Source organism: Somniosus microcephalus, chromosome 7, assembly GCF_052327205.1.
Source record: "Somniosus microcephalus isolate GS21.2 chromosome 7, FLI_Smic_1.0, whole genome shotgun sequence".
NCBI classification, from domain to species: domain Eukaryota; kingdom Metazoa; phylum Chordata; class Chondrichthyes; order Squaliformes; family Somniosidae; genus Somniosus; species Somniosus microcephalus.
Window position 1 is genome coordinate 16,748,172 of NC_140993.1, and position 25,394 is coordinate 16,773,565.

Below are 25,394 nucleotides of genomic sequence, written 5' to 3' on the forward strand. Positions count from 1 at the left end.
AAAAAATTAAATGGAACATTGGTGGCTCGGTACCAAATTTGGTTCCGCAACACTCCTGAAACACCTTGGGACCTTTTACTACGTTAAAGGCACTATATAAATGCAAGTTGTTGTTGTTTAGTGTGGCCACAAAGTACCTTAAAGCACTTATTTGCCTTTGACTACACCAGGTACAGAGGGTAAAACCAAAACATTTGTGAAGACGTCAAGCTTCCTATAAAATAAGATAGAATTGCATGGAGAGAGGTGGGAAAATTCAACACAAAGCCTTTGAGTGCTGGTATTGTTTATTTTCATAAAAGAATGATACAAAATATACAAATATTATTACAAACACACCACAAGACAACAGAGATCCTTAGAAATAATCCATTACGGTGAACAGTGCATTGTACAGCTTAGCATGCCTTTTAATTCTTCCTGCAACATGCTGCAATAAATTATTTTTGCCTATGAACTGTCTTTATACTGTATTTTTAAGGATGTAAAGAACATGTAATTGTATAGTATCTTACACAAACATGTGCTGTTATATGATTGGCAACTCCGCAAGTTTGATTATTGGAATTTGAACTAAAAACTTAAGTGTTGCTGCCACCAGTACATGTTTTCACTGACTGCAAGTGCAGTTTCTTCCCTTCCAGTTTTGGATGCAATACATATACATTTAATATATAAATAATATATCATATACATTTAATATATATTATCATATACATTTAATGTACACTTGATATATATCATATACTATGTTATCATATTTATATATATCATACATTTAATGTATATATATCATACATTTAATATATATACATTTAATATATATATTCTAAATATATATAAAAAATAAATGTGTATGTATGGATAAGAGTTAAAGTGCACAATCTTTTCAGTTACTGAAAAATAAAAGCATCGCACTACACTAGAAAGGCAAAACGTATATAATGATGTGCACTACCTTAAAGTTCTCTAGGGTTATAGCAGATATTGTTAGCAAGTATTCATGTTAAGATTGAAGAAAAACACAAAATAAAAGATGTGCCACGCATGTTAAGGTTTCCTTTTAACTCAAAATTTTAAATAGACTCAACTAGATTTTAGATTTTTTTTAAATAATCTGCCCTTCCATTCAGAGAATTTTAACAAAATGCATGACTAGATAAATATAATTCAGAGGAACAAGGGTGCAGAACAAGGAGGGGCTGGCTTTGACAATTTGATTTGATAGTTTAACGATCATTAATGATTGGTGGTTTAAGAATTAAAAACTTTTGTAAAATTGATTGGTGGATTAAGGTTAGCGAGACATCAAATTATATCAAAAACTATCTAAAGATTCTTAAACTGAGGCTGAAAATTAAAAGTGCAGTACTGCACTTTTAATTTTCAGCCTCAGTTTAAGAATCTTTAGATAGTTTTTGATATAATTTGATGTTTTTATTCACAGAAGTGAATCAATTACAGACATTTCCCTCCCACTTCATACCACTCACTGGTTGAGAGGATAAGCATGCAACTTTTGTCTCGGCCTCTGTCCATTCTGCTCTACCAGGAGAGAGCAGAGCCTGGAATGACAGCCTCCTAAGTTGCTTTTACCCCTTCTCTGTAGAGGACCCTGCAACTTTCAACTCTGTTTCCCCAAGACCTGATTGAGATTGGGATCTTGTCAGGCAATGAAGTGCAACAACGACACAGCTCTTTGGTGCACAAAGGCATTGTAACATGGAATTATCACCGGGAAGAGGGAGACCTATTCTTGAGAAAAATAATTTTATTCATGTGTGAATTTTTAGAATTCAGTATTGAATACCAGAGGCAAAAGCCTCCATTCCTACCTCGGGAAGTTCACGGCAAAGTGTGGGAAGCCCAGGAGCGGACGGTGCTCAAAGAAAATGAACAAGATACTAAAGGCACCCTATATTGTGAAACCTATTCTACAGAAACTAGAAAGGAACAGTCTGCTATTGGTAGGACTAACCTGCGTTATATTCCGTAACATCCCTGTTTGCAGTGAGTTCAGCTGTCCCACATCTCGTGTTGTGCTCCATGCTCCAAATGTCACCCTTAAGCCACAAAAGCCCAAATGAAGGTGAAGCCAGTTGTGAGAGTTGGGAAAGGGGGGGGGGGGCAACTTAAATCAAAGCTAGCAATGGAGAGGGAGGGGGCAAGGGAGAATGCAGTGACCCAAAAATGGGTTGAAACTAAAATCAGCCTAAACTGATTCAGAATAGTTGTAGGAACCCCAAACTCTTACAGCAACACTTTTTTTAAAAAGTGAACATTCATTATAAGATTTATTAGCACATTTTTGTCAAGATGCTTCATCTCCTACACCTCTGGACGTTACTCTTCAGTGCTTGCACAAGTGCAAGGTTCACCGATAATTTAAGCTTCCTTTCCTAGATAGCTAATGTAACCCCACTATTTAAAAAGGGTGGTAGAGAGAAAACGGGGAATTATAGACCGGTAAGCCTGACATCGGTAATGGGGAAAATGCTAGAGTCCATTATAAAAGATGTAATAACAGAGCACTTACAAAACAGTGACAGGATCGGGCAAAGTCAACATGGATTTACAAAAGGTAAATCATGCTTGTCTAATCTACTAGAATTTTTTGAGGATGTAACTGGTAGGATAAGGGAGACCCAGTGGATGTGGTGTATTTGGACTTTCAGAAGGCTTTCGATAAGGTCCTGCATAAGAGATTAGCGTGCAAAGTTAAAGCACATGGGATTGGGGGTAAGGTACTGTCTTGGGAGAACTGGTTGGCAGACAGGAAGCAAAGTTGGAATAAATGGGTCTTTTTCCGAGTGGCAGGCAGTGACTAGCGGGGTACCGCAGGGATCGGTGCTAGGACCCCAGCTATTCACAACATATATTAATGATCTAGATGAGGGAACTAGATGTAATATCTCCAAGTTTGCAGACGACACAAAGCTGGGTGGGCGTGTGTGCTGCGAGGAGGATGCAGAGAAACTCCAGTATGATTTGGATAGGTTGGGTGATTATACTGCATTTGCCATGCATCTGCCCAATGTGGATAAATGCGAGGTTATCCACTTCGGTGGCAAAAACAGGAAGACAGATTATCTGAATGGCAATAGATTGGGAAAAGGGGAAGTGCAACGAGACCTGGGTGTCCTTGTGCACCAGTCGCTGAAAGTAAGCATGCAGGTGCAGCAGGCGGTTAAGAAGGCAAATGGTATGTTGGCCTTCATAGCGAGAGGATTCGAGTACAGGAGCAAGAATGTCTTCCTGCAGTTGTACAGAGCCTCGGTGAGACCACACCTTGAGTATTGTGTGCAGTTTTGGTCGCCTTATCTGAGGAAGGATGTTCATGCCATGGAGGGAGTGCAGCGAAGATTCACCAGGCTGATACCTAGGATGGCAGGAATGACGTATGAGGAGATTGGGTCGATTAGGCTTATATTCGCTAGAGTTTAGAAGAATATGGGGATTTCATTGAAACTTACAAAATTCTAACAGGACTAGACAGACTAGATGCAGGAAGTATGTTCCCGATGGCGGGGGAGTCCAGAACCAGGGGTCACAGTCTAAGGATAAGGGGTAAGCCATTTAGGACTGAGATGAGGAGGAATTTCTTCACCCAGAGAGTGGTGAACCTGTGGAATTCTCTACCACACAAGGCAGTTGAGGCCAATTCATTAAATATATTCAAGAAGGAGTTGGATATATTTCTTAAGGCTAAAGGGATCAAGGGATATGGGGAGAAAGCAGGGACAGGGTACTGAGTTTGGATGATCAGCCATGATCTCATTAAATGGCGGAGCAGACTCGAGGGGCCGAATGGCCTACTCCTGCTCCTATCTTCTATGTTGCTATCCAGTATTCAGTTAGGTGGTTGGGACTAAACAGTACTGAAAAGTTTGCAACCGGCAGACAAACCAAAGCCAGAACTTTGAATGCAGGGTCAAAATCCTGGAACTCCCTCCCCAACAGCACTGTGGGAGCACCTTCACCACACGGACTGCAGCGGTTCAAGGCGTCAGCTCACCACCACCTTCTCATGGGCAACTAGGGATGGGCAATAAATGCTGGCCTTGCTAGCGACGCCCACATCCCATTAACGAATTTTTAAAAACTGTACAGTCACTGGTGATGGCAGTTAATGGGTGTTTTAAGCCATTACCCCAAATGCTTTTCTCCCCCACAGGATGCCAGTGTCCTGTTCAGGTAAATCATCCAACCTTACTGTAAGGATAATTGCGCTCGTTTTTCTTGAAGCACCTGTAGTTTTTCCCCTTCTAGTACTTTTGAAGCAACGTCTTCTTTTCATCAACACTTTTTCAATCTAACTTAATACAAAACGGCTCACTTTTACTACTTGTTATTTGACTATCTTTTGAACCAGTTTGCACGGTTTCGTTCAAGTGCATTCAGAAATATAAAATGTACAGCTGACAAAAGTATAGACCTTAAATCAAAAATAGAGAAAAAGCTCTCGTGTGTGGTTAGTGACGATTGTGACAAGTTACACAGAAAAGATTTGCAAATGCACAACAATGAAAACAAACAATACCAGGCACACCCACAACTGGAGAACTGCTGCCGTCACCCACGGATGAGTCAAGAAAACATTTCTTGGGCTCCTCGATGAAACAACAGATTTCGAACGAAGCAAAGTGAGAAAACAGAGAGATTACTTGCAGCCATCTTGCAATGTTGCCCTTCCCTTATTAGTGGAGTCTAGCGGTTATATCCGTTTCCATCAGATTAAATCAAAGCAAAAGGCAGATTTTTAAAAGACACATTCAACAAATCCCAACTTAAAAATCAAAAGGAGTGGAACATCATCTGAAAGGAAGCCATTTGCACAGAATCATTCCAGCATCTCAGTAGTACTGGCCTATATACAGCGCTCCGATGGGATTTTACTCACTACATGCTTTTATAAATTGGCATACGCATGTTAACTTTAGAATGCTTGACTTCTTTTCTAGGTTACAGAAAGCAGGCTTTCACTTTCCAAATATGAATTCAAGTATGGCAACTTTATCAATGCCGAATTTCTAACATGCAGGAATTCTGCAGGGAAATGAGAATGGATGGTCAAAGCTGCTCTCGTCAGAACAGAGTGGCAGGACATAGATTTGGTTGGGCAAATGAGAAAAGTCAATCGTTTCTGAAGAGCTGATGCAAACATAGGTCAGCACACCCGAAATCCTGCAAGATGAAATTTTGGTTCAGCTCGTAGTTTATCTTCACTCCCATCTTGGCTTTAAACTCATCTTCCCCACTTACACAAATCCATCAGATCGCACGGTACCGCACCTCCGATCGCACGGTACCGCACCTCACCTCCGATCGCACCGCACCTCACCTCCGACCGCACCGCACTGTACCTCCGATCGCACCGCACCTCCGATCGCATTGCACCGCACTGCACCTCCGATCGCACCGTACCACACCTCGGACCGCACCGCACCACACCTCAGAAGATTAACTCAAGCTAAACCCATTTTACTTTCAGAAAGAAAGTACTTTCTGAATCATAACCAGAAGGCTAAGTGACGTGGCAGTGTATAACACTACTGTAACAAGGTATGATTTTAGCTGACAGAAACCAGACAGTATATTGCAATTCTTTCCATTATTCAGTATGGAAAGCAAATGATGTGTCTTAAAGACTATTTACATTTTGTTCTTACATGCCAAGTTACATACATACATACTTCCTTTTTAAAAGGAACATCACACAAATGCATCAAGTTCAATAGTATAAAAAAAGAGTGGCAAAGTGCACAATTTTACAGTATATTTACAAATCCATAGCATTATTTCAAGTGGACCATAAGCCTTCATTTTAGCTAAAAATACAATATGTTATGCAATACCTACAAATGGGAATTCTATTGGCTCTAACACATTTGTACAGGAACAGCTGATCAGGACAAGAAAGCTAATACAATAATGCAAGGGCTTAATAGTGAGAGTAGCCCTGCTTGTAAACCTCTTGATTTCAGGATGATGGCATGTGGTCTTTCGAAATGCAGGATGAATTCATTAGCAAAGCTAGGCACACATGCAGGTACAATCAGCTGTTCAAAATTCAGGACTCAGGCCGTCATTCAATCATCCACAGCTGAGGTGGTTCGGCTGTTCCTCAAGACCCTTAAAGCCCTTCACTGAACCGCCATAGAACAAAATACTCCGAAATCCATAATGTTCCAGGAAAGCTGTTAAAATTCAAGATGGTCCCATCCGCTTTAGCCTTCATCTACAGGAGCCAACTCTGGTGTGAGGTTCACGGTTACATTTTTGTACAAAAAGTGCAGAGTTATATTTGGAGTATACTTCAAGTTGTTCAACCCATCCAGGGGCTGGCGTTCCTTAGAATACCTCAACAATTTATATCTGGGGGGGGGGGGGGGGAGAAAAGCGTGGAAATGATTAAAGGAGCAGTGTAACCCAACATATATCAGAATAAAGTTTATAGAACGATACAGCACAGGAGGCCGCCATTTGGCCAATTGTGTCTGTGCCGGCTCTATGAAAGAGCACTCCAATTAGTCCCACTCCCCCTGCTCTTTCCCCACAGCCCTGCAAATTTCTCCCCTTCAAGTATTTATCCAATTCCCTTTTGAAAGTTACTATTGAATCTGCTTCCACCGCCCTTTTAGGCAGTGCATTCCAGATCACAACAATTTCTCTAGTCTCTCTATATAAAGCTGAATTCCCTCATCTCTGGTACCATTCTAGTAAATCTCCTCTGCCCTTGTAAATTGGCTTACAAACATGAAAAAATATTCAGAGACATTATACACACACTCCACACTGCCTCAGCGATAACCTCACGAGACCAGCTTCTCTCACACTCCACACTGCCTCAGCGATAATCTCACGAGACCAGCTTCTCTCACACTCCACACTGCCTCAGCGATAACCTCACGAGGCCGGCTTCTCTCACACTCCACACTGCCTCAGTGATAACCTCACGAGACCAGCGTCTCTCACACTCCACACTGCCTCAGTGATAACCTCACGAGACCAGCTTCTCTCACACTCCACACTGCCTCAGCGATAACCTCACGAGCCGGCATGTCTCACACTCCACACTGCCTCAGTGATAACCTCACGAGACCAGCGTCTCTCACACTCCCTCAGTGATAACCTCACGAGACCAGCTTCTCTCACACTCCACACTGCCTCAGCGATAGCCTCACGAGAGCAGCGTCTCTCACACTCCACACTGCCTCAGTGATAACCTCACGAGACCAGCTTCTCTCACACTCCACACTGCCTCAGTGATAACATTACGAGACCAGCGTCTCTCTCACACTCCACACTGCCTCAGCGATAACCTCACGAGACCAGCTTCTCACACTCCACACTGCCTCAGCGATAACCTCACGAGACCAGCGTCTCTCACACTCCACACTGCCTCAGCGATAACCTCACGAGGCCGGCTTCTCTCACACTCCACACTGCCTCAGCGATAACCTCACGAGACCAGGTTCTCTCACACTCCACACTGCCTCAGCGATAACCTCACGAGACCAGCGTCTCTCACACTCCACACTGCCTCAGCGATAACCTCACGAGACCAGCGTCTCTCACACTCCACACTGCCTCAGCGATAACCTCACGAGAGCAGCGTCTCTCACACTCCACACTGCCTCAGTGATAACCTCACGAGACCAGCGTCTCTCACACTCCACACTGCCTCAGCGATAACCTCACGAGACCAGCGTCTCTCACACTCCACACTGCTTCAGCGATAACCTCACGAGACCAGCGTCTCTCACACTCCACACTGCCTCAGCGATAACCTCACGAGACCAGCGTCTCTCACACTCCACACTGCTTCAGCGATAACCTCACGAGACCAGGTTCTCTCACACTCCACACTGCCTCAGTGATAACCTCACGAGACCAGCGTCTCTCACACTCCACACTGCTTCAGCGATAACCTCACGAGACCAGGTTCTCTCACACTCCACACTGCCTCAGCGATAACCTCACGAGACCAGCGTCTCTCACACTCCACACTGCTTCAGCGATAACCTCACGAGACCAGGTTCTCTCACACTCCACACTGCCTCAGTGATAACATCACAAGGCCGGCTTCTGCTGCATTGCTGAGTTCCCTTCTCTTGCTCCCGCCCCTAGTTCCCACAGCAGCCTATTTTGTGACCTCCGAATGTGATAACTCATTAGTGCCAAATATTGGCAGTTTTGCGGTTTGGCCTCATGGTCATAAGGAACTGGGTTGAGACTTCTGAAAATTGTTTCAGTTAAGATCCTTTCAGCCAGCATAGATAGCGATTTTCATCCCGTGAATCTAGTCTGGATTCAAACCAAGATTCCAGAAGGGAAGGGTCAATATGCTAATCTATTAAATTTTTGTCTCTGAATCGTTTTTTAGTTTCCAACGCAAATGCATGTATGAGCAATGCATTTTCAGAAGGATGTTGATGTCTCATACTTACACATCAATTACATAATGAACTGTAAAACCAGTTAAAGGAAAATTTACTAATAAATCTAAATCTACAGTACACTGTAAAAATGCATGCAGCAAGCTAAATACTTGCCTGCCTAGAAACTGTACTTCCCCTCGATGATGATGGGGTATAGACTTGTACTTTCCCAGATCTCCTTCTGGTCTTGTCACATTGTATCCTGCATAAAGAACTCTGCAAGGTGAAGGAGGAAGAGAATTAATAAATTCTATGAGGAGAGATTGAGCCGATACTCACTGGAGTTTAGAAGAATGAGAGGTGATCTCATTGAAACATATAAGATTCCGAGGGGGGATTGACAGGGTAGATGCTGAGAGGCTGTTTCCCCCTGGCTGGAGAGTCTAGAACTAGGCGGGGGGGGCATAGTCTCAGGATAAGGGGTCGGCCATTTAAGACTGAGATGAGGAGGAATTTCTTCACTCGGAGGGTTGTGAACCTTTGGAATTCTCTGCCCCAGAGGGCCGTGGATGCTGAATCGTTGAGTATATTCAAGGCTGAGATCACTAGATTTTTGGACTCTCGGGGAATCAAGGGATTATGGAGATCGGGCGGGAAAGTGGAGTTGAGGTCGAAGGTCAGCCATGATCTTATTGAATGGCGGAGCAGGCTCGAGGGGCCGAATGGTCTACTCCTGCTCCTAATTCTTATGTTCTTATATTAAAGTCAGCTCAGCCCTACTCATCTTGGAGTCATCTGCTCCAGCCATAAATCTGCGCCTCTAAATGGGTCCTTACCTACGCCACAGGTCATCGTCCTCTCCACCCCATCCCCAGAAAGCATTGGGAAAGCCATTGATCTTTCTGAATTGCTCCGATGTGAGACCACTGACTCCACCAAAGAATTCGTTGTACGGCAGACTAGAAAATAAGAGGAAATACAGTATATAGGTAATCATTCATAAACTGTATGGCATGAAATTTTAAAAACAAAAAGAATCCAAAAGAAAATGGAAATATAAAACTCACCCATTTAGTTCGTCAGTGCATTAAAAAAGATATTTAATATGTTAACCAGAACATAAAATATACAGGGCAAAGAAACAGCAACTTGTTAAAAGGAAAGCAAATATAGCAGCTGTGTTTCAACTTAAAATATTATTCCAGACAATTAACAGATCGCAGCAACAGAAAAGGATTCTGGATGGTCATATTGATGGTACAACTGAAGATGGAAGCGTCTACAAAGTTACTGGTGAATCAATGTCGTCGATGCATTTAAAAAGACTTGCATTTCTATAGCGCCTTTCACGACCACCGGACGTCTCAAAGTGCTTTACAGCCAATGAAGTATTTTTGAAGTGGAGTCACTGCTGTAATGTGGGAAACACACAGCAAGCTCCCACAAACAGCAACGTGATAATGGCCAGACAATCTGTTTGAGTGATGTTGGTAGAGGGATAAATATTGGCCGGGACACCGGCAAGAACTGCCCTGTTCTTCTCTGAAATAGTGCCACGGGATCTTTTACGTCCACCTGAGAGAGCAGACGGGGCCTCGGTTTAACGTCTCATCACCTCAGACAGTGCAGCGCTCCCTCAGTATTGCACTGGAGCGTCAGCCTAGCTTCTTGTGCTCAAGTCTCTGGAGTGGGACTTGAACCCACAACCTTCTGACTCAGAGGCGAGGGTGCTGCCCACTGAGCCACAGCTGACACTTAAGGGGAAGCTAGCTAAGTACATGAGGCAGAAAGAAACAGAAGAATATACTGATGGGGTTAGATGGAGTAGGGTGGGAGAAGGCTGGTGTGGAGCATAAACACAGGCGACGTTCTCTGTAAGCTGCGTGGCCGCGTATGGCCCAGGGATCCCACGCAGCCAGCTTTTCAATACAAAAACCGCGGTACTTTGAAGGGGCCGCACGGCGCCAAACAAAACTAGAAGGAACCTTGAACATGGGCACTGACCAGCTGGCTCGAATGGCCTGTTTCTGTGCTGTAATTTCTATGTAACTCTGTGCATTTACTCCCAACGGCAGCAAGATACAGGAAACTCTCGTTTAAACGGCACCTAAATATCCAGAATTCTCTATTAACCGGCAAAATTCTCACTCCGAAAACAACACCTCAATAACCGGCAATGTTGCCGAGTCCGAGTCTCCCGCGGTGGCCGAGTTAGTGAGTGGGGGTAGTTCCCCAAACAGCCACTACTCAGCTTCTTGGCGCTGTCGGAAGTCGGAACACCTCAATACCCCTGTAACAGGAGTCTGACTCTCCCGCGCTGCCGGTAGTCTCTTCTGATCCACCATTTTACAGGGGTACTGTGCATCTCCCATGCTACTGGTAGTCATTGCATTGCATTACCCTCAACTGGCAGTACTGTACTTAATCAAGCATCTTCCACCATCCATTTCACACAACATTCTGTAGGTGAGTACCCAATTACTGTACACTGCACATTTCTTGATTTAAAAAAAAATTTCTTTGTTAAAAATAGCCTCGGTAGATAACCCTCTCCGTCATCCGGAATTTTTGGTCAACCGGCAACACGCCGGTCCCGTCGGTGCCGGATACCAAAGAGTTTCCTGTATCTTGGATGTATAACACTGCAGATAATCTTGGGTTACAGAGAAACATTCACGTCCTGACTAACCTAATTTCCACACAATAGGTTTATAGAAAAAAGGGCGAGCAAAAGTAAAAATTTAGCTTTAAAATTTATAAGAATGGTGCAAAAATAGAACTTAAAAATTTCCACAAAGTTTACCGTGCAATTTCAGTACCTGCACTGTGCGGTTTTCTCAGTCCCTCTCCCACCCCAAAAACAATTTCAGGTTTTGCACTCTAGAGGAAGATGGCCAAACTATAGGAGGTGCCAATGGATGGTGCAGATACTTACATGTACATGTACTTGTCCAGCTTTGATGCAAAATGCCGTGGCATCTGCCCACATCCATAGTAGTTGCGGTCACTTTCTGGTATGTGATCGACATCGTGGAAAACGAGGCAGTCCCAATCCAGATCTTTCATAGCCTCCATAAAGCCAACATTAAATAGCATTGCACGATTAAAGGGATAGTTACCAGCCTGGGGGGGGGGGGGGGGGGGGTGAGAAAAAGAACAAATTTAATTGCACGTAATAGAGCTGCACTCAAAACTATTTCAGAGTTATGCAGCGACAGCACGGGAAGTTTCAAATCATGACACATGGTTGTTTTTCTTTCTGAACTACTTCATGGAAATGAGTAAAAAGGTAACAAAAAAGTGCTCGAAGAAAGGTCAACCAAAAATAGAAATTGGACGCCATACAACAACTTGAAGTTAGACCGCGTTTTTGATGTAGAGAAACATCCCAAGGTGCTCCACAGGGGAGGAAAGGAGCAGATATCGAGCATTTGTGAAAGGATTAGGAGACGTGACAAAAAGCTTGGTCAAAAAAATGGGTTTCGAGAAGGGCGGAGGAGAGCATTAGTGCGCAGGGGGCGAGTTGGGGGGAGAAACACAAGAGGGATAGAGGAGAGAGTGCAAGATAGATGGATATGAGAGAGGGGTAAAAGACTGATGGATAGTAAAAATTTGGGGAGGGTTGGGGGAGTGAAGGAGAGAGAAAAAATAATCGTTGCATTTACATAGTGCCTTTTATGACCTCAAACATCCCAAAGTGCTTTACAGCCAATTAAGTACTTTAAGTGTAGTCACTGTTACACTGTAGGGAAATGCGACAGCTAATTTGCAAACAGCAAGGTCCCACAAAAAGCAAACGAGACAAATGACCAGATAATCTGATTTTAGTGCTGTTGGTCGATGGATAAATGTTAGCTGGACACTGGAAGAACTCCCTCACGCATCTTCAAATAGTGATATGGGATATTTTACGTCCAACTGAGAGGGCAGGCCTTTCGGTTTAAATGTCTCATCTAAAAAGACGGTACCAGCAAGTCTCATCCCAAGATGGTACTAGCAACAGTGCACCACTCCCCCAGTAACGCACTGAAATGTCAGCCACATTAGGTGCTGGAGCTCAGGTTCTGGGAGCGCGGCTTGAACCTGAATCAGAGGCAAGAGTGCTACCTCTTAGTGAGAGCGAGAGACAGCACAATAGGGAGGAAGAGAATGAGAGAGATAGTGAACGAGAGAGTAAATGTTACGAGAGAGAATGAGAAACTAACCCATGTCTACAGCTATTGCCATGGGGCAAGCAGTGTGATGAAGAAAAGTCGTGGAATGGTCAGGAGTTGGGCAGCAAGGGGGAAATCGAGGGAGAAGGAAGTGGCTGACATGAATCAGTCAGTCATTCATGAAAGAAAGACTTATGAAATAATACTGAGCGGCCTACGGGTGGCGCTGTCCAGGGAGAGTATAAATACTCAGGCACGGGCCCAGCTTGCGCAGAACATTCTTAACGGGAACTAGTGAAGGACACAACTAGACCTCCATGTTGTAAAACAGTTGATTAAAGCCTTGTTTAACGCTTAGACCAAGTGCCTAGTAATTTTCTTACGTCAGTGGCTGTCCTGGAAAAGGTGAGCTTCAATAGCAGGGGTGGAGCAAGTGGGAGACTGGGGTTCGGTTGAGGGAGGTTTTGAGATAGTCAGCATTGGGGGCAGGGATGAAGAGGCAGCAATGGCAATGGTGGAGACAGTTGTATGGATAGTCTCAATATTTAAGATAAAAAAGACCATATGCTTCTTGCACTTGGCATTAGAAGTGAAGGTGAATGAGGTTCAGGGAAGGTGGTCAGAGGAAGTGGTTTGTTGTTAAGAGTTTGAGATTGTCCTTAGCTGCATGATGACCCTGGAATAAGAAAAGTTGTCTGTAGACAGGGAGGTGTGTTCTTGATCAAGATGTTAAAAGCCAGATATGGGGACATACGACGAGATCAATCATAAGCTTGGTGTACAAGACCCCAGAGGGCTTCAGGCATGAGGGAGCAAAAGTGGGAGCTCTTATCAGGGAGCAGCAAGGGTCAGAAACTGTGAAGAACTTGGTGCTGACGAGGGTGTCAAAAGGAGCACCAAATGAGATGTTGAGCAATGGCGTGACAAATGAGGTCAAAGAGGAAATTGGAAGTGCCTCGATGGGAGTGCCATGGTTTTGTGTGCAGGTGAATGTCCCCACTCCTGAAGCCAGGGGTAGGATGGGGGATATAGATTGTGAGGGAGAGAAGGAGATGGTCAGAGATATCTTCATCATTGATCAAATGCAGTTTGGGTGCCCCATTACAGAAATGAAAACAAAGCCATAGGAAGCATATGATGAGATTTACCAGGATGATTCGCCAGAGATGGGAAAATATTTGACACTTGAAATAATGGGGCTATTTCCCCTAGAACAGGGAAGGAGACTGAGGAGATTTGGAGGTTTTTAAAATTATGAAGCAAAATTTATACAGCACCTATAATGTAGAACAATGTCCCAAGGTGCTTCAGAGAGGTATTGCGGGGGGGGGGGGGGGGGGGGGGGGGGTTGGAGGGGAAAGCAAGCCAAAGATTAGGAGGGATGGTCAAAAGCTTGGCTAAAGACGTGGGTTTTAAGGAAGGTGTTAAAGGAAGAGCAGAAGATATCAACGCAGAGAGTTTAGAGAAGGAATTCCAGAGAGTTGGACCTAGGCGGCTGAAGGCCACCAATAATTGGACAAAAAGATGGGTGATGCACAGGAGGCCAGTGTCCGAGGAACAGAGAATTGTAGGGCTAGAGGAGGTTAGAGAGATAGAGAGGAGTGAGGCCATGGAGGTATTTAGACACAAGGATGGAAGAGGAAAGAGGGATGGAGGGGGAAATTCATTCTGGAGATGTGTTCGAATATGGCAATTAGGGACTGATGTTAGCGGTGACACCCCCACATGTCCAACATCACGACGAATACAGGGCTGCTGGCACCTTCAGGAGTAAAGTGTAAAATAAATTGGAGAAAAAAATACCTAAACCTAGTAAAAAGCTGACATTTCTCACAATTGGGAACATTCAATTGTAGTTTCATCACTTGTGCAGTGTTCAGTCATGCCAGCAAAAAGGAGACTACACAGATCAGCTATATTTTATATAACCATCAAAATACTAGGCGGTATAATATTTAGCACCATCCAGCGAGTCAAAATATCATCTGTACTATTTAAGTAATCCATACTTAGGGCAGAAAACTCTTGCCATTTAAAACCCTTAGTTTCCATTTCAAGGCAGCGATCGATAGATTTTTGGATACTAAGGGAATCAAGGGAGACAGGAAGCAGAGGGTAATGGTCGATGGGTGTTTTTTGTGACTGGAAGGCTGTTTCCAGTGAGGTTCCGCAGGGCTCAGTACTAGGTCCTTTGCTTTTTGTGGTATATATCAACGATCTTGACTTGAATATAGGGGATATGATTAAGAAGTTTGCAGATGATACTAAAATCGGCTGTGTGGTTGATACTGAAGAAGGAAGCTGTAGACTGCAGGAAGATATCAATAAATTGGTCAAGGGGGCAGAACAGTGGCAAATGGAATTCAATCCGGAGAAGTGTGAGGTAATGCATTTGGGGAGGGCCAACAAGGAAAGGGAATACACATTAAATGGTAGGACACTGAGTAGTGTAGAGGAACAAAGGGACCTTGGAGTGCATGTCCACAGATCCCTGAAGGTAGCAGGCCAAGTAGGTAAGGTGGAATGCTTGCCTTTATTAGCCGTGGCATAGAATACAAGAGCAGGGGATGGGTATGTAAGCTCGAGGAACAGCACCTCATCTTTCGACTAAGCACTTTAAAGCCTTCTGGCCTCAACATTGAGTTCAACAATTTCAAACTATAACCCCTGCCCCCATTTTTCACGCTGTATGATTTTGCCATTCCCATTTGCAACATTTTATCTTTCCTGCCTCTTACAAAGGCACAGTATGTTCCTTCAATTCCTTCCCCCCCTCTCCTGTCTCTGCACCTGCTTAATGTTACATCTCCAGCTTTTTCCAGTTCTGATGAAGGGTCCCAGACCTGAAACGTTAACTCTGTTTCTCTCTCCACAGATGCTGCCTGGCCTGCTGAGTTTTTCCAGCGTTTTCTGTTGTTATTTTATATAAAACGCTAGTTAGGCCTCAGCTAGAGTATTGCGTGCAGTTCTGGTCACCACATTACAGGAAAGATGTGATTGCACTAGAGAGGGTACAGAGGAGATTTACAAGGATGTTGCCGGGAGTAGAGAATCTTAGCTATGAGGAAAGACTGGATAGGCTGGGTCTGTTTTCCTTGGAACAGAGGAGGTTGAGGGGAGACCTTAGAGGTGCATAAAATTATGAGGGGCCTAGATAAAGTGGATAGAAAGGACCTATTTCCCTTGGCAGAGGGGTCAAAAACCAGGGGGCACAGATTTAAAGTAATTGGGGGAAGGTTTAAAGGGGATTTGAGGGGAAATTTCTTCACTCAGTGGGTTATGGGGGTCTGGAACTCACTGCCTGAAAGGGTGGTAGAGGCAGGAACCCTAACCACATTTAAAAAGTACTTGGATGTGCACTTGGGATGCTCTAACCTGCAGGGCTACGGACCAAGTGCTGGGAAGTGGGATTAGGCTGGATAGCTCTTTGTTGGCCGGCGCGGACACGATGGGCCGAAATGGCCTCCTTCTGTGCTGTAACTTTCTGATTCCAAAAGTGGAGTTAAGGTGGAAGATCAGCCATGACCTTATTGAATGGTGGGGCAGGCTCGGAGAGCCGAATCCTGCTCCTAATTCTTATGTTCCCCCCCTCCAAGGTGTTGTGTCTGTGTGTTGATAGAGACACTGAAGACAGGAGTGGTTTCATAGGTGTTTACTAAACAAAGTCTGGAGGGGAACTAACTGATACAACACAATATACAGGCTTATATAGCCCGAGTGGCCATTACCGGCATTACAGTACACATGGGGCTCTTAAAGGCACATACACTACAATTCCTCCCCTTTTAGCCAACCAGCACATAATATTTTAAGTAATCATTAATTACATGTTACAAGAAAAATAATCTACACATTGCGGCAGTTAATTATAAGTCAGTCTCTCTGGAGGCTTCCTGACTCGGTCCAGATAACGCCTCGGTGGTGTAGTAGTTTCTGGTGGTGTAGTAGGTTCTTTTGGCAAGGCTGATTCGGCTTGAATGCCAGTGTCGGGTTCATCTGGTTCCAGTATCACCGGATCGGAGGTAGATATGGGTATCTCTACTTCATCATTAGGCGTATAGAGTTGTGGTGTAGGTTGTCCCTTTTCGGATGACTATGATTTGGTCAGCATGGCACCTTATTATGCTTTCTCCGATGTCTACGGTATACATCAGCGGTCCTAGTCGTGTGCAGATAGTTCCAGGCTGCCATTTCTCGGTACGGTAGTCCTGGGCCAAAACTTGTTGACCTATCTGGAAGGTTCTAGTTGGCCTTTCATTCATGCCTTGAAATTGCCGGTTCTCCACGTCCCTTCTGATGTTTGGCTTGATCAAATCCAGCCGGCATCTTAGGTTTCTATTGAAGAACATCATGGCGTGAGTTTGGTTTGTAACCATATGTGTTGCATTCCTGTATGCGAACAAGAAGTTATCCACCTTGTGCTGAAGTTTTATGTCTTCATTACCCATGGCCTTTATGGCCTTCTTGAAGGTCTGGACAAACCTTTCAGCCAATCCATTGGTGGCGGGATGGTATGGGGCGGACGTGTAGTACTTAACCCCATTGTTTTTTTTAAGAACTTCCTGAATTCTTCGGACACAAATTGCGGTCCATTATCAGAACAGATCTGTTCCGGCAGCCCATTCCCTGGCAAATATGGTCCTTAATACTGTGATGGTTTTTTCCGTGGTGGTGGAGGACATCTTTATTACCTCCGGCCACTTGGAGTGTGCATCAACTGCGATTAAGAACATTGAGTCCATAAATGGACCAGCAAAGTCGATGTGTACCCTTTGCCAGGGGGATGAGGGCCACTCCCATGGATGTAGAGGGGCTTGTGGTGGAGCGTTTTGGACCTTCTGGCATCCTAGACAGCTCTTGGTCATTTCTTCGATGTCTCCATCGATACCTGGCCACCATACAACCGCCCTGGCTAGGTTCTTCATTTTCACTCCACCCAGATGCCCCTCGTGAAGCTCCTTTAGAACTTTATCCTGGAGTTTGGGTGGAATCACCACTCTGGATCCACACATCAAGGTTCCTCGGCACACTGACAGCTGTTCTCTTCTTTGCGAGAATGCCGGTAACAGTGGTTCGCCATGTGCTGGTCATCCCTTCACTGTTAAATCGTAGACTCGTGAGAGAGTCGGGTCATTTCTAGTTTCCCTTTCAATGGCAGAATTTGTTACTGGTAGACATTCGACTATGGTAGAGTGGAAAATCTCCACTGGGTCTACGGTAGGTGCTTCTTCTGCCGTTGGCAACGGTAGGCGCGATAACCCGTCAGCATTCCCATGCTGTTTTGTTCCTTTGTATTCTATGTTGTATTGGTGTGCCCCTAGAAAAAGGGACCACCTCTGTAGCCTTTGCGCTGTTATAATGGGAACACCCTTTTTAGGGTTGAATATGGAGATGAGTGGTTGATGGTCAGTCAACAAGGTAAATTTTTGTCCGTGTAGGTAATGGTTGAATTTCTTCACTCCCCATACCAGGCTGAGTGCTTCCCTGTCGATTTGGGCATAGTTACGCTCAGCTGAGTTCAATGAGCGTGACGCAAAAGCTATCGGCCGTTCCGAGCCATCAGGGAATTTATGCGATAATACTGCTCCTACGCCGTAAGGGGATGCATCGCACGCCAGTCTGATTGGCAGTGATGGGTTGTAATGAGCCAAAACTTCTTTGGACGTGATTAAGTCTTTGCATTTATGGAAGGCACGTTTACGGTCTTCGCTCCATTTCCAAATTACTCCTGTTTGTAGCAGTTCATTAAGAGGGTGTAGAAGAGTTGATAAGTTCGGTAAAAATTTATGATAGTAATTTATTAATCCCAGGAACGACCTTAATTGTGAAACATTTTCAGGTGCTGGGGCTTTTATGACCGCTTCAATTTTTTCAGGTGACTTATGCAACCCTTCCTTATTAATTATGTGGCCACAATATGATATTTGATTCTGGAAAAATTCACACTTGGGGCGATTTGCTCATAGGCCCCGTTCTCTCAGCCTAGTGAGCACCTGCTCCAAATTGGCAAGGTGCTCGTTGTCGTTTTCTCCTGTTACAAGGATGTCGTCTAGGTAGCATTGAGTCCCCGGAATCCCTTGGAGGACTTGCTCCATAGCTCTTTGCCAGATAGCTGGAGTGGATGCTACTCCGAAAACCAGTCGATTGTACTGGTATAGGCCTTTGTGTGTATTTATCGTGAGATACTTTTTAGAGGCCTCTTCAACCTCCATCTGTAGATATGCCTGTGCCAAGTCAATTTTGGTGAAACGTTTCCCTCCGGATAGTGAGGCGAAAATATCTTCTATCCTCGGAAGAGGATACTGTACCGTGTGAAGGATCGGGTTTACAGTCACCTTGAAGTCTCCACTGATGCGAATTTTTCTCTGTTCTTCAGATTTATCATTATTCAACGTTTTCTTCATGACCGGGACGATGGGTGTTGCCCACTCGCTCCAATCTATTTTGGATAATACGCCTGCCTTTTCCAAATTCTCCAGCTCTGCCTCGACTGCTGGATGAATTGCGTATGGCACCGGCCTTGCCTTAAAAAACTTGGGAATTGCCACATCTTCCACTTTTATTGAGGCGGTGATGCCTTTCAAGGTTCCTAGTTTCTCTTGAAACACTTACTTGGCGTTGGCCAAGATGTCTTTTAATCGTTCAGGTATGACGTCATCATCATTTTTTTCCTTACTGGTCACTGTCAGTGCCTGAATGGAGTGCCAGTCTAGTCTAAACGTATTTTCCTGATCCATTCACGTCCCAACAGCGGTGGACCACCATCTTGTAGAACGTATAAATATAACTTCTGTATTTCCTTGCTGTTGTATACAACAGGCACCCTTATTTTTCCTTTGGAGTATACTTTCTGCCCCGTATATGTTTTCAAGATAATGGATGTGTCTTTTAAAGGTATATGCGGAAATAGCCGCTCGTAATCACGTCGATTTATGACAGTCAGAGCTGATCCTGTATCTAGCTCCATTTTAACTGGGGACCCTGCTATTGAGGGTAACCCAAATGGTCTGGTAATCTTCTTTGGCAATTACATTATGTAATTTGAGAGAGCTTAGTCTCTTGTTTCCGGAGTCGCTATCGCTCTTCTGGTCTTCGGAGCTACTGTCCGTTATCATTTGTACCTTTCTGTGCTTTTCCTTATTGATTTTTTTTCTGTTAGTGGATTTTTTGTTTCCGGATCGGCATACACGTGTAATGTGTCCCATCTTTCCGCATTGCCTGCATGCTTTGTCCTTGAACCAGCAGTCCCTCTGGTCATGGGTGGATCTGCCGCAACGATAACATCTCTCGAAACCCCGTGTCATTTCATGGGTGCCGAAGTCCTGTGGCTTTTGCTGTATTTCTGCAGCTCCTCTTGCACTGAAAGCCTTGTCCAGTGTCAAATCTTTCTCAGAAAGTAGCCTTTTTTGTGTTCCTTCATTTAGGAGACCGCAGACGAATTTGTCTCGTAGAGAATCTGCCAGTCCTGCCTCGAATTGGCAGTGTAGGGTATCAACAATCTCCTTAAAATTCTTGTCCATCGGTTCGGCTGGAGTGATTACGTTTCGTAACAGCTTATATGTCTTTGCGCCCATTAGATTTAGAAGTACTGAAGCTTTTTTTTCATCTTCTATTCCATTTGCGGTGCAATATACCTCCACTCTTTCCACATATGTGATCCAATCCTCTATCTTGTTATCAAAAGCATCAATATTGCCAGACTTAGGCATCCTAGAAAAAAAATGGCGCTTCCCCGCTGCTGCTGCCGATGACAACGCTGTTTCCCGCGGTTTCCGTTCTTTTTATTTATTCGTTTACAGTTGGAGACTCGTTCCCGCCGGACTCTCTCTCTAGGTCTGAACACCGACCTGCTTGCAGCGCCGGCCGTCTCCCGAGTGCTCTCTCCCCGTCTGTTACTGCTTGCCTCCGCTTTCGCTGCTTGGCCTAGCTGCAGAGCCAGCCGCTGGAGCCCCAGCCCGACGCCCAAGAAGGATTATTGCAGTACCTGCCACCAGCTTGGCTAGCTGGTGAAACCACAGCTTTTTCTTTTTAACTTTGGACGCCAGAGGAATCGATGTCCTTGAGGTGCTGCCGAATTGCAGGTAAGTCCGTTTCCAATTCGTCGCCACTGTTGTGTCTGTGTGTTGATAGAGACACTGAAGACAGGAGTTGGTTTCATAGGTGTTTACTAAACAAAGTCTGGAGGGGAACTAACTGATACAACACAATATACAGGCTTATATAGCCCGAGTGGCCATTACCGGCATTACAGTACACATGGGGCTCTTAAAGGCACATACACTACACAAGGTATATGCACCATTCCCTGGTTAGGACAGCAAGCAGTTGATGCACTCCCAGGTCTCTTGACAATATTCTAGGTAGCTCATTTTCACCACATCTATCATGTGAGGAATGACAGTTCAAATTTATTACGACTTCACACCCATTATATCACTCAAATAGAAAGGTTATGAAGCTGTGGTCCAATTCCTACCTTTAATAAAAAAAACTACCTCTGGTCCAGTTAGCTTCTACAACCTTAATTGTAAAAGTTATTACCTGCTCAATAACATAGAAGCCAAACTGCACTCGTTGTCGCTGAAGCATCGGAATCAAGTGCCGGAATAGAATTGGGAGATGCTCATGACGGTTGCGGAATGGAATAAGTATTGCCACCTGTAAAATACAACAATCTTACAACAACAAGTATTTATATAGCGCCTTTAACGTAGTAAAACGTCCCAAGGCGCCTCACAGGAGCAATTATCAAAGAAAATTTAACACCGAGCCACATAAGGAGATATTAGGGCAGGTGACCAAAAGCTTGGTCAAAGAGGTAGGTTTTAAGGAGCGTCTTAAAGGAGGAAAGAGAGGTAGAGAGGCGGGGAGGTTTAGGGACGGAATTCCAGAGTTTAGGGTCCCGGCAGCTGAAGGCACGGCCGCCAATGGTGGAGCGATTAAAATCGGGGATGCTCAAGAGGCCAGAATTGGCGGAGTGCAGAGATCTCGGGAGGGTGGGGTGGGTGTGGGGGGTAGGGCTGAAGGAGATTACAGAGATAGCAACTTTATCTTGCGCTCGGAATGAATATTTTCCAGAAAGGCTATGCTCATATGACCAACTGGAGATGTTTTGAAACTTTACCCTATTTAAGAGGGTTAGATAAGGGTTCAATACACCAACTCTTTGGACTCAGTCGGTGTCCTAAAAAAGCATTTGCCCCCTCCCCCTCCCCCCGAATACTTAGCCCCCATGCTGAAGGCATCCTTTTTATAAAAAACTGTGTCGCACTTTATATAAAATGCCATTATTGCCAGCTTATGCTCAGTTCGGTGCTACACAAATTCGTAGAATTTTGGTTGATCAAGAATGTCTTATTTCTGGCCCAAAATTTTTAGAAAGTTACAAATGAAAGGTAAAGAAAATTAAGCGGACCATAAATTATAGCATCCCATCAGGAAAACTTGTTAGCTGTAGCATCTTATTGCATTATACTGCATAATTTCCATTCAATTATTTAAGGCACCTCTCGATGATTCAGCTAGCTAAGGCAGTGTTAAACTAAACTATAGACCAAAAAAGTCAACGGGCCAGAACTTCGGGTCCCCACGGGCGAGTACGCGCTGGGTACTCACGCATAGGCCCAACGAAAGTGCCGGTTTTGTGCATGCGCGGGAAACCGGAACTTCCGTTCCCTTAAAGGAAGGGGTTCACAGGTCGAACGCGTGCGCCGGAGAGGCAGCGCGTACGCTGGAACTTCCGTTTTTCTTTTTTGCAGGTTTCTCCGGGAGGGTATGTCTCCAGGAGCTACGCTTTTAAAAAGCCGTCGCAAGGCCTGCTTTTAACAAGGTAAGTGGTGAATTAAGTAAAATTAAAACATTTTTTCCACAGGTTTATTATTTTTAAATACTTTAAAAGAAAGGTAAGTTTATTTTTAGCCCCGTTAGAAACTGTAATTAATTTTTTCAAAATTTAAATTAATTATTGTTTAAAATAGTTATTTCATGTAATTTATAGTTATATTAAAAATGTGATTTAACTAAAACTTTAAATAATTTTTTTTTTTTTAATGTTTTGGGGCTGAATTGTATTCATAGATTTAACAGGTCTTCCTGTCAAATCTATGAATACAGATTCCCTGCTACCATTGGCTCTCTATGGCCCACGTGATCCCAGGGGACGCTTCGAACTAACTGCGCCCCTGGGATACACAAGCACTGCGTGCCGGCAGTTGGAGCAGGCCCAGGATCGGAATCCCACACGGGCCCACAGCTCAACGGCCGACGCACTAGGTAAGTGCAGGTCGGGGGCTTGCACCCGCGGGAAGACCCCGACCCAAATTTCTGGGCCAACGTCTAATCCACGATGCTATGAAATTCCACCCACTCTGCTGGGATTTGCAATCTCAGTTGCACTGATATCCAAGAGTGGCTGGGAGTGGGGGTGGGGGTGCTCTCACTAGCTTTTGCCGCAACTAATTGACAGAGTGCAACAAGACAGGCAATTTTCTTGTAAAAGATTTGTTTACATTAGTATTTTCTGTAAAATCCACCGTTTTAGTTCACAATTTGCTACCTCACCTTCCAGCGGGGTTTGCAGTCCTTTGGCTTCCAGTGGCCTCCATACTCGATTTCTAAATCTTGTGAAAATAAGCGCTGGATTTCTTCCATGCCGATTTCACTCATGTTAACATCAATAAACCCCTCTGAAAAGAGAAAAAAAAAAAGCAAAACAGCGAAGATGAGGAGCATTTTTTGTTTTTACACAGCGGAGGGTTGCACGTCCAAGAGTAGAGAAATTTGTGGCTGAAATTTTTCTACATCAGGTATTTGAGATAAGACAAATGGATTCTTAAAGTTTCACTCTAAAACGCAATTTATCCAAAAACTATGCTGCCAGCGCCCTATCTCATACGAAGTTCCATTCCCCTGTCCCCCAGTGTATTGATTTAAATATCCTCATTCTCATCTGCAAGTCCCACCTCTGCAATTTTCAGCCATCCTTTCTATCTCCCTGCGTACACCCTCTGCTCATCTGACTCTGGTCAGAATTTAAAAATCTCATCCTCATTTTCAAATCCCTCCCTGCCTCTGTAACCTCCTCCAGCCCCACAACCCTCCCCCGAGATCTCTGCGCTCCTCCAATTCTGGCCTCTTGTGCCTCGCCTATTTAAACCACTCCGCCATTGGCGGCCGTGCCTTCAGCTGCCTGGGCCCTAAGCTCTGGAATTCCCTCCCTAAATCTCTCCCAACTCTCTATCTCTCTCTCCTCCTTTAAGGTGTTGCTTAAAACCTACCTCTTTGACCAAGCTTTTGGTCACCTGTCCTAATATGTGGCTCGGTGTCAAATTTTGTCTGATAATCGCTCCTGTGAAGCGCCTTGGGACTTTTTACTATGTTAAAGGTGCTATATAAATGCAAGTTGTTGTCGTTTAAAGTGTTGGGAGAGTCTCTGAATTGTAACAGTATATTCCATTACCCTCAACCTGTTTATGTAATACATTGAGTGCAAAGTTATTTCTACAATGCAAAAAAAAAAACACAATTAGTGTACAGCAACTAATATGGAGGCATCTGTGGTACCCCCAAAGGTCCAACTGGCAGCTCACGCATTCACTAAAAAAGAACTTGTCGGAGAGTAGAATCACTTGTGTGTAAAGGAAATGGTTGGATAACTGGAAGAAAAACTATTGTAAGCATTCTCCCTTTTACAACAACTTGTATGTATATAGTGCCTATAACGTAGTAAAATGTCCCAAGGCGCTTCACCGGAGCTTAATCAAACAAATTTGACACTGAGCCACATAAGGAGAAATTAGGGCAGAAAGAGGTAGGCTTTAAAGAGCATCTTAAAGGAGGAAAGAGCGGTAGAGAGACGGAGAGGTTTAGGGAGGGAATTCCAGAGCTTAGGGCCTTGGCAGCTGAAGGCACGGCCGCCAATGGTGGAGTGGTTAAAATCAGAGATGCTCAAGAGGCCAGAATTGGAGGAGCGCAGAGATCTTGTGGCGTTGTGGAGCTGGAGAAGATTACAGAGATAGGGAGGGGCGAGTCCATGGAGGGATTTGAAAACAAGGATGAGAATTTTTTAAAAATCGAGGAGTTGCTTGATCAGGAGCCAACGTAGGTCAGAGAGCACAGGGGTGATGGGTGAATGAGACTTGGTGCAAGTTAGGATATGGGCAGCCGCATTTTGGATGACCTCAAGTTTACAGACACAGATGGAATGGCAAGTGCTTTCATTTACAGTACTACAAGTTTATTTATATGACTCACTCATAGAAGGTAGTTTTTCTGGACAAGGCAGGCCAGGAGAATATGTGAAATCTTCTGGAAGGTACGTCCCACTCTGACCAAGGTATTCACTGGAATTATACCCTTCAAGATAATCTAGAGGGGAAAAAGATAATGTGGCATGGTCAATAAATGCAACACAACCTTAGTGACGTAAGAAAACGACTAGGCACTTGGTCTAAGTATTAAACAAGGCTTTAATCAACTGTTTTACAACATGGAGATCTAGTTGTGTCCTTCACTAGTTCCTGTTAAAGAATGTCCTGAGCAAGCTGGGCCCATGCCTGAGTATTTATACTCTCCCTAGACAGCGCCACCAGCAGGCCGCCCAGTATCATTTCATAAGTCATCTCCACATGAATGACAAGATTCATGTCACTGAGCACAACTGATCAAAGCACATCACATCTCTGCTGTATTTTATTATCTATTCTATGTGCGAAGGATAGTTGACAAATTTTGTTTCGTTTTAAAAATGGTGTATAAAAACAATAGACACTGATGACCAGCACACTAAACATTCCATTCCCGTATCAGAAGTGCTTCTGTCCCATATTTAACTAGCTTTTGAGCCAGTGCTCTTTGCTTA

General features: G+C 44.3%; 1 protein-coding gene across 1 annotated transcript in view; it reads right to left on the reverse strand.

Annotated features, from left to right (window-relative positions):
* Positions 1-269: 269 nt before the first annotated feature.
* b4galt6 (UDP-Gal:betaGlcNAc beta 1,4- galactosyltransferase, polypeptide 6) overlaps positions 270-25,394 on the reverse strand; it is an 88,257-nt gene continuing 63,132 nt past the window's right edge. The window contains exons 3-9 of the mRNA XM_085992262.1: positions 24,788-24,901; positions 23,096-23,220; positions 21,077-21,193; positions 11,317-11,504; positions 9,218-9,340; positions 8,556-8,657; positions 270-6,375 (exon numbers count right to left, since the gene is read on the reverse strand). Coding sequence (XP_085848388.1) covers positions 6,228-6,375; positions 8,556-8,657; positions 9,218-9,340; positions 11,317-11,504; positions 21,077-21,193; positions 23,096-23,220; positions 24,788-24,901 — 917 coding nt within the window. The 3' untranslated portion in view covers positions 270-6,227. The remainder of the gene's footprint in view (positions 6,376-8,555; positions 8,658-9,217; positions 9,341-11,316; positions 11,505-21,076; positions 21,194-23,095; positions 23,221-24,787; positions 24,902-25,394) is intronic.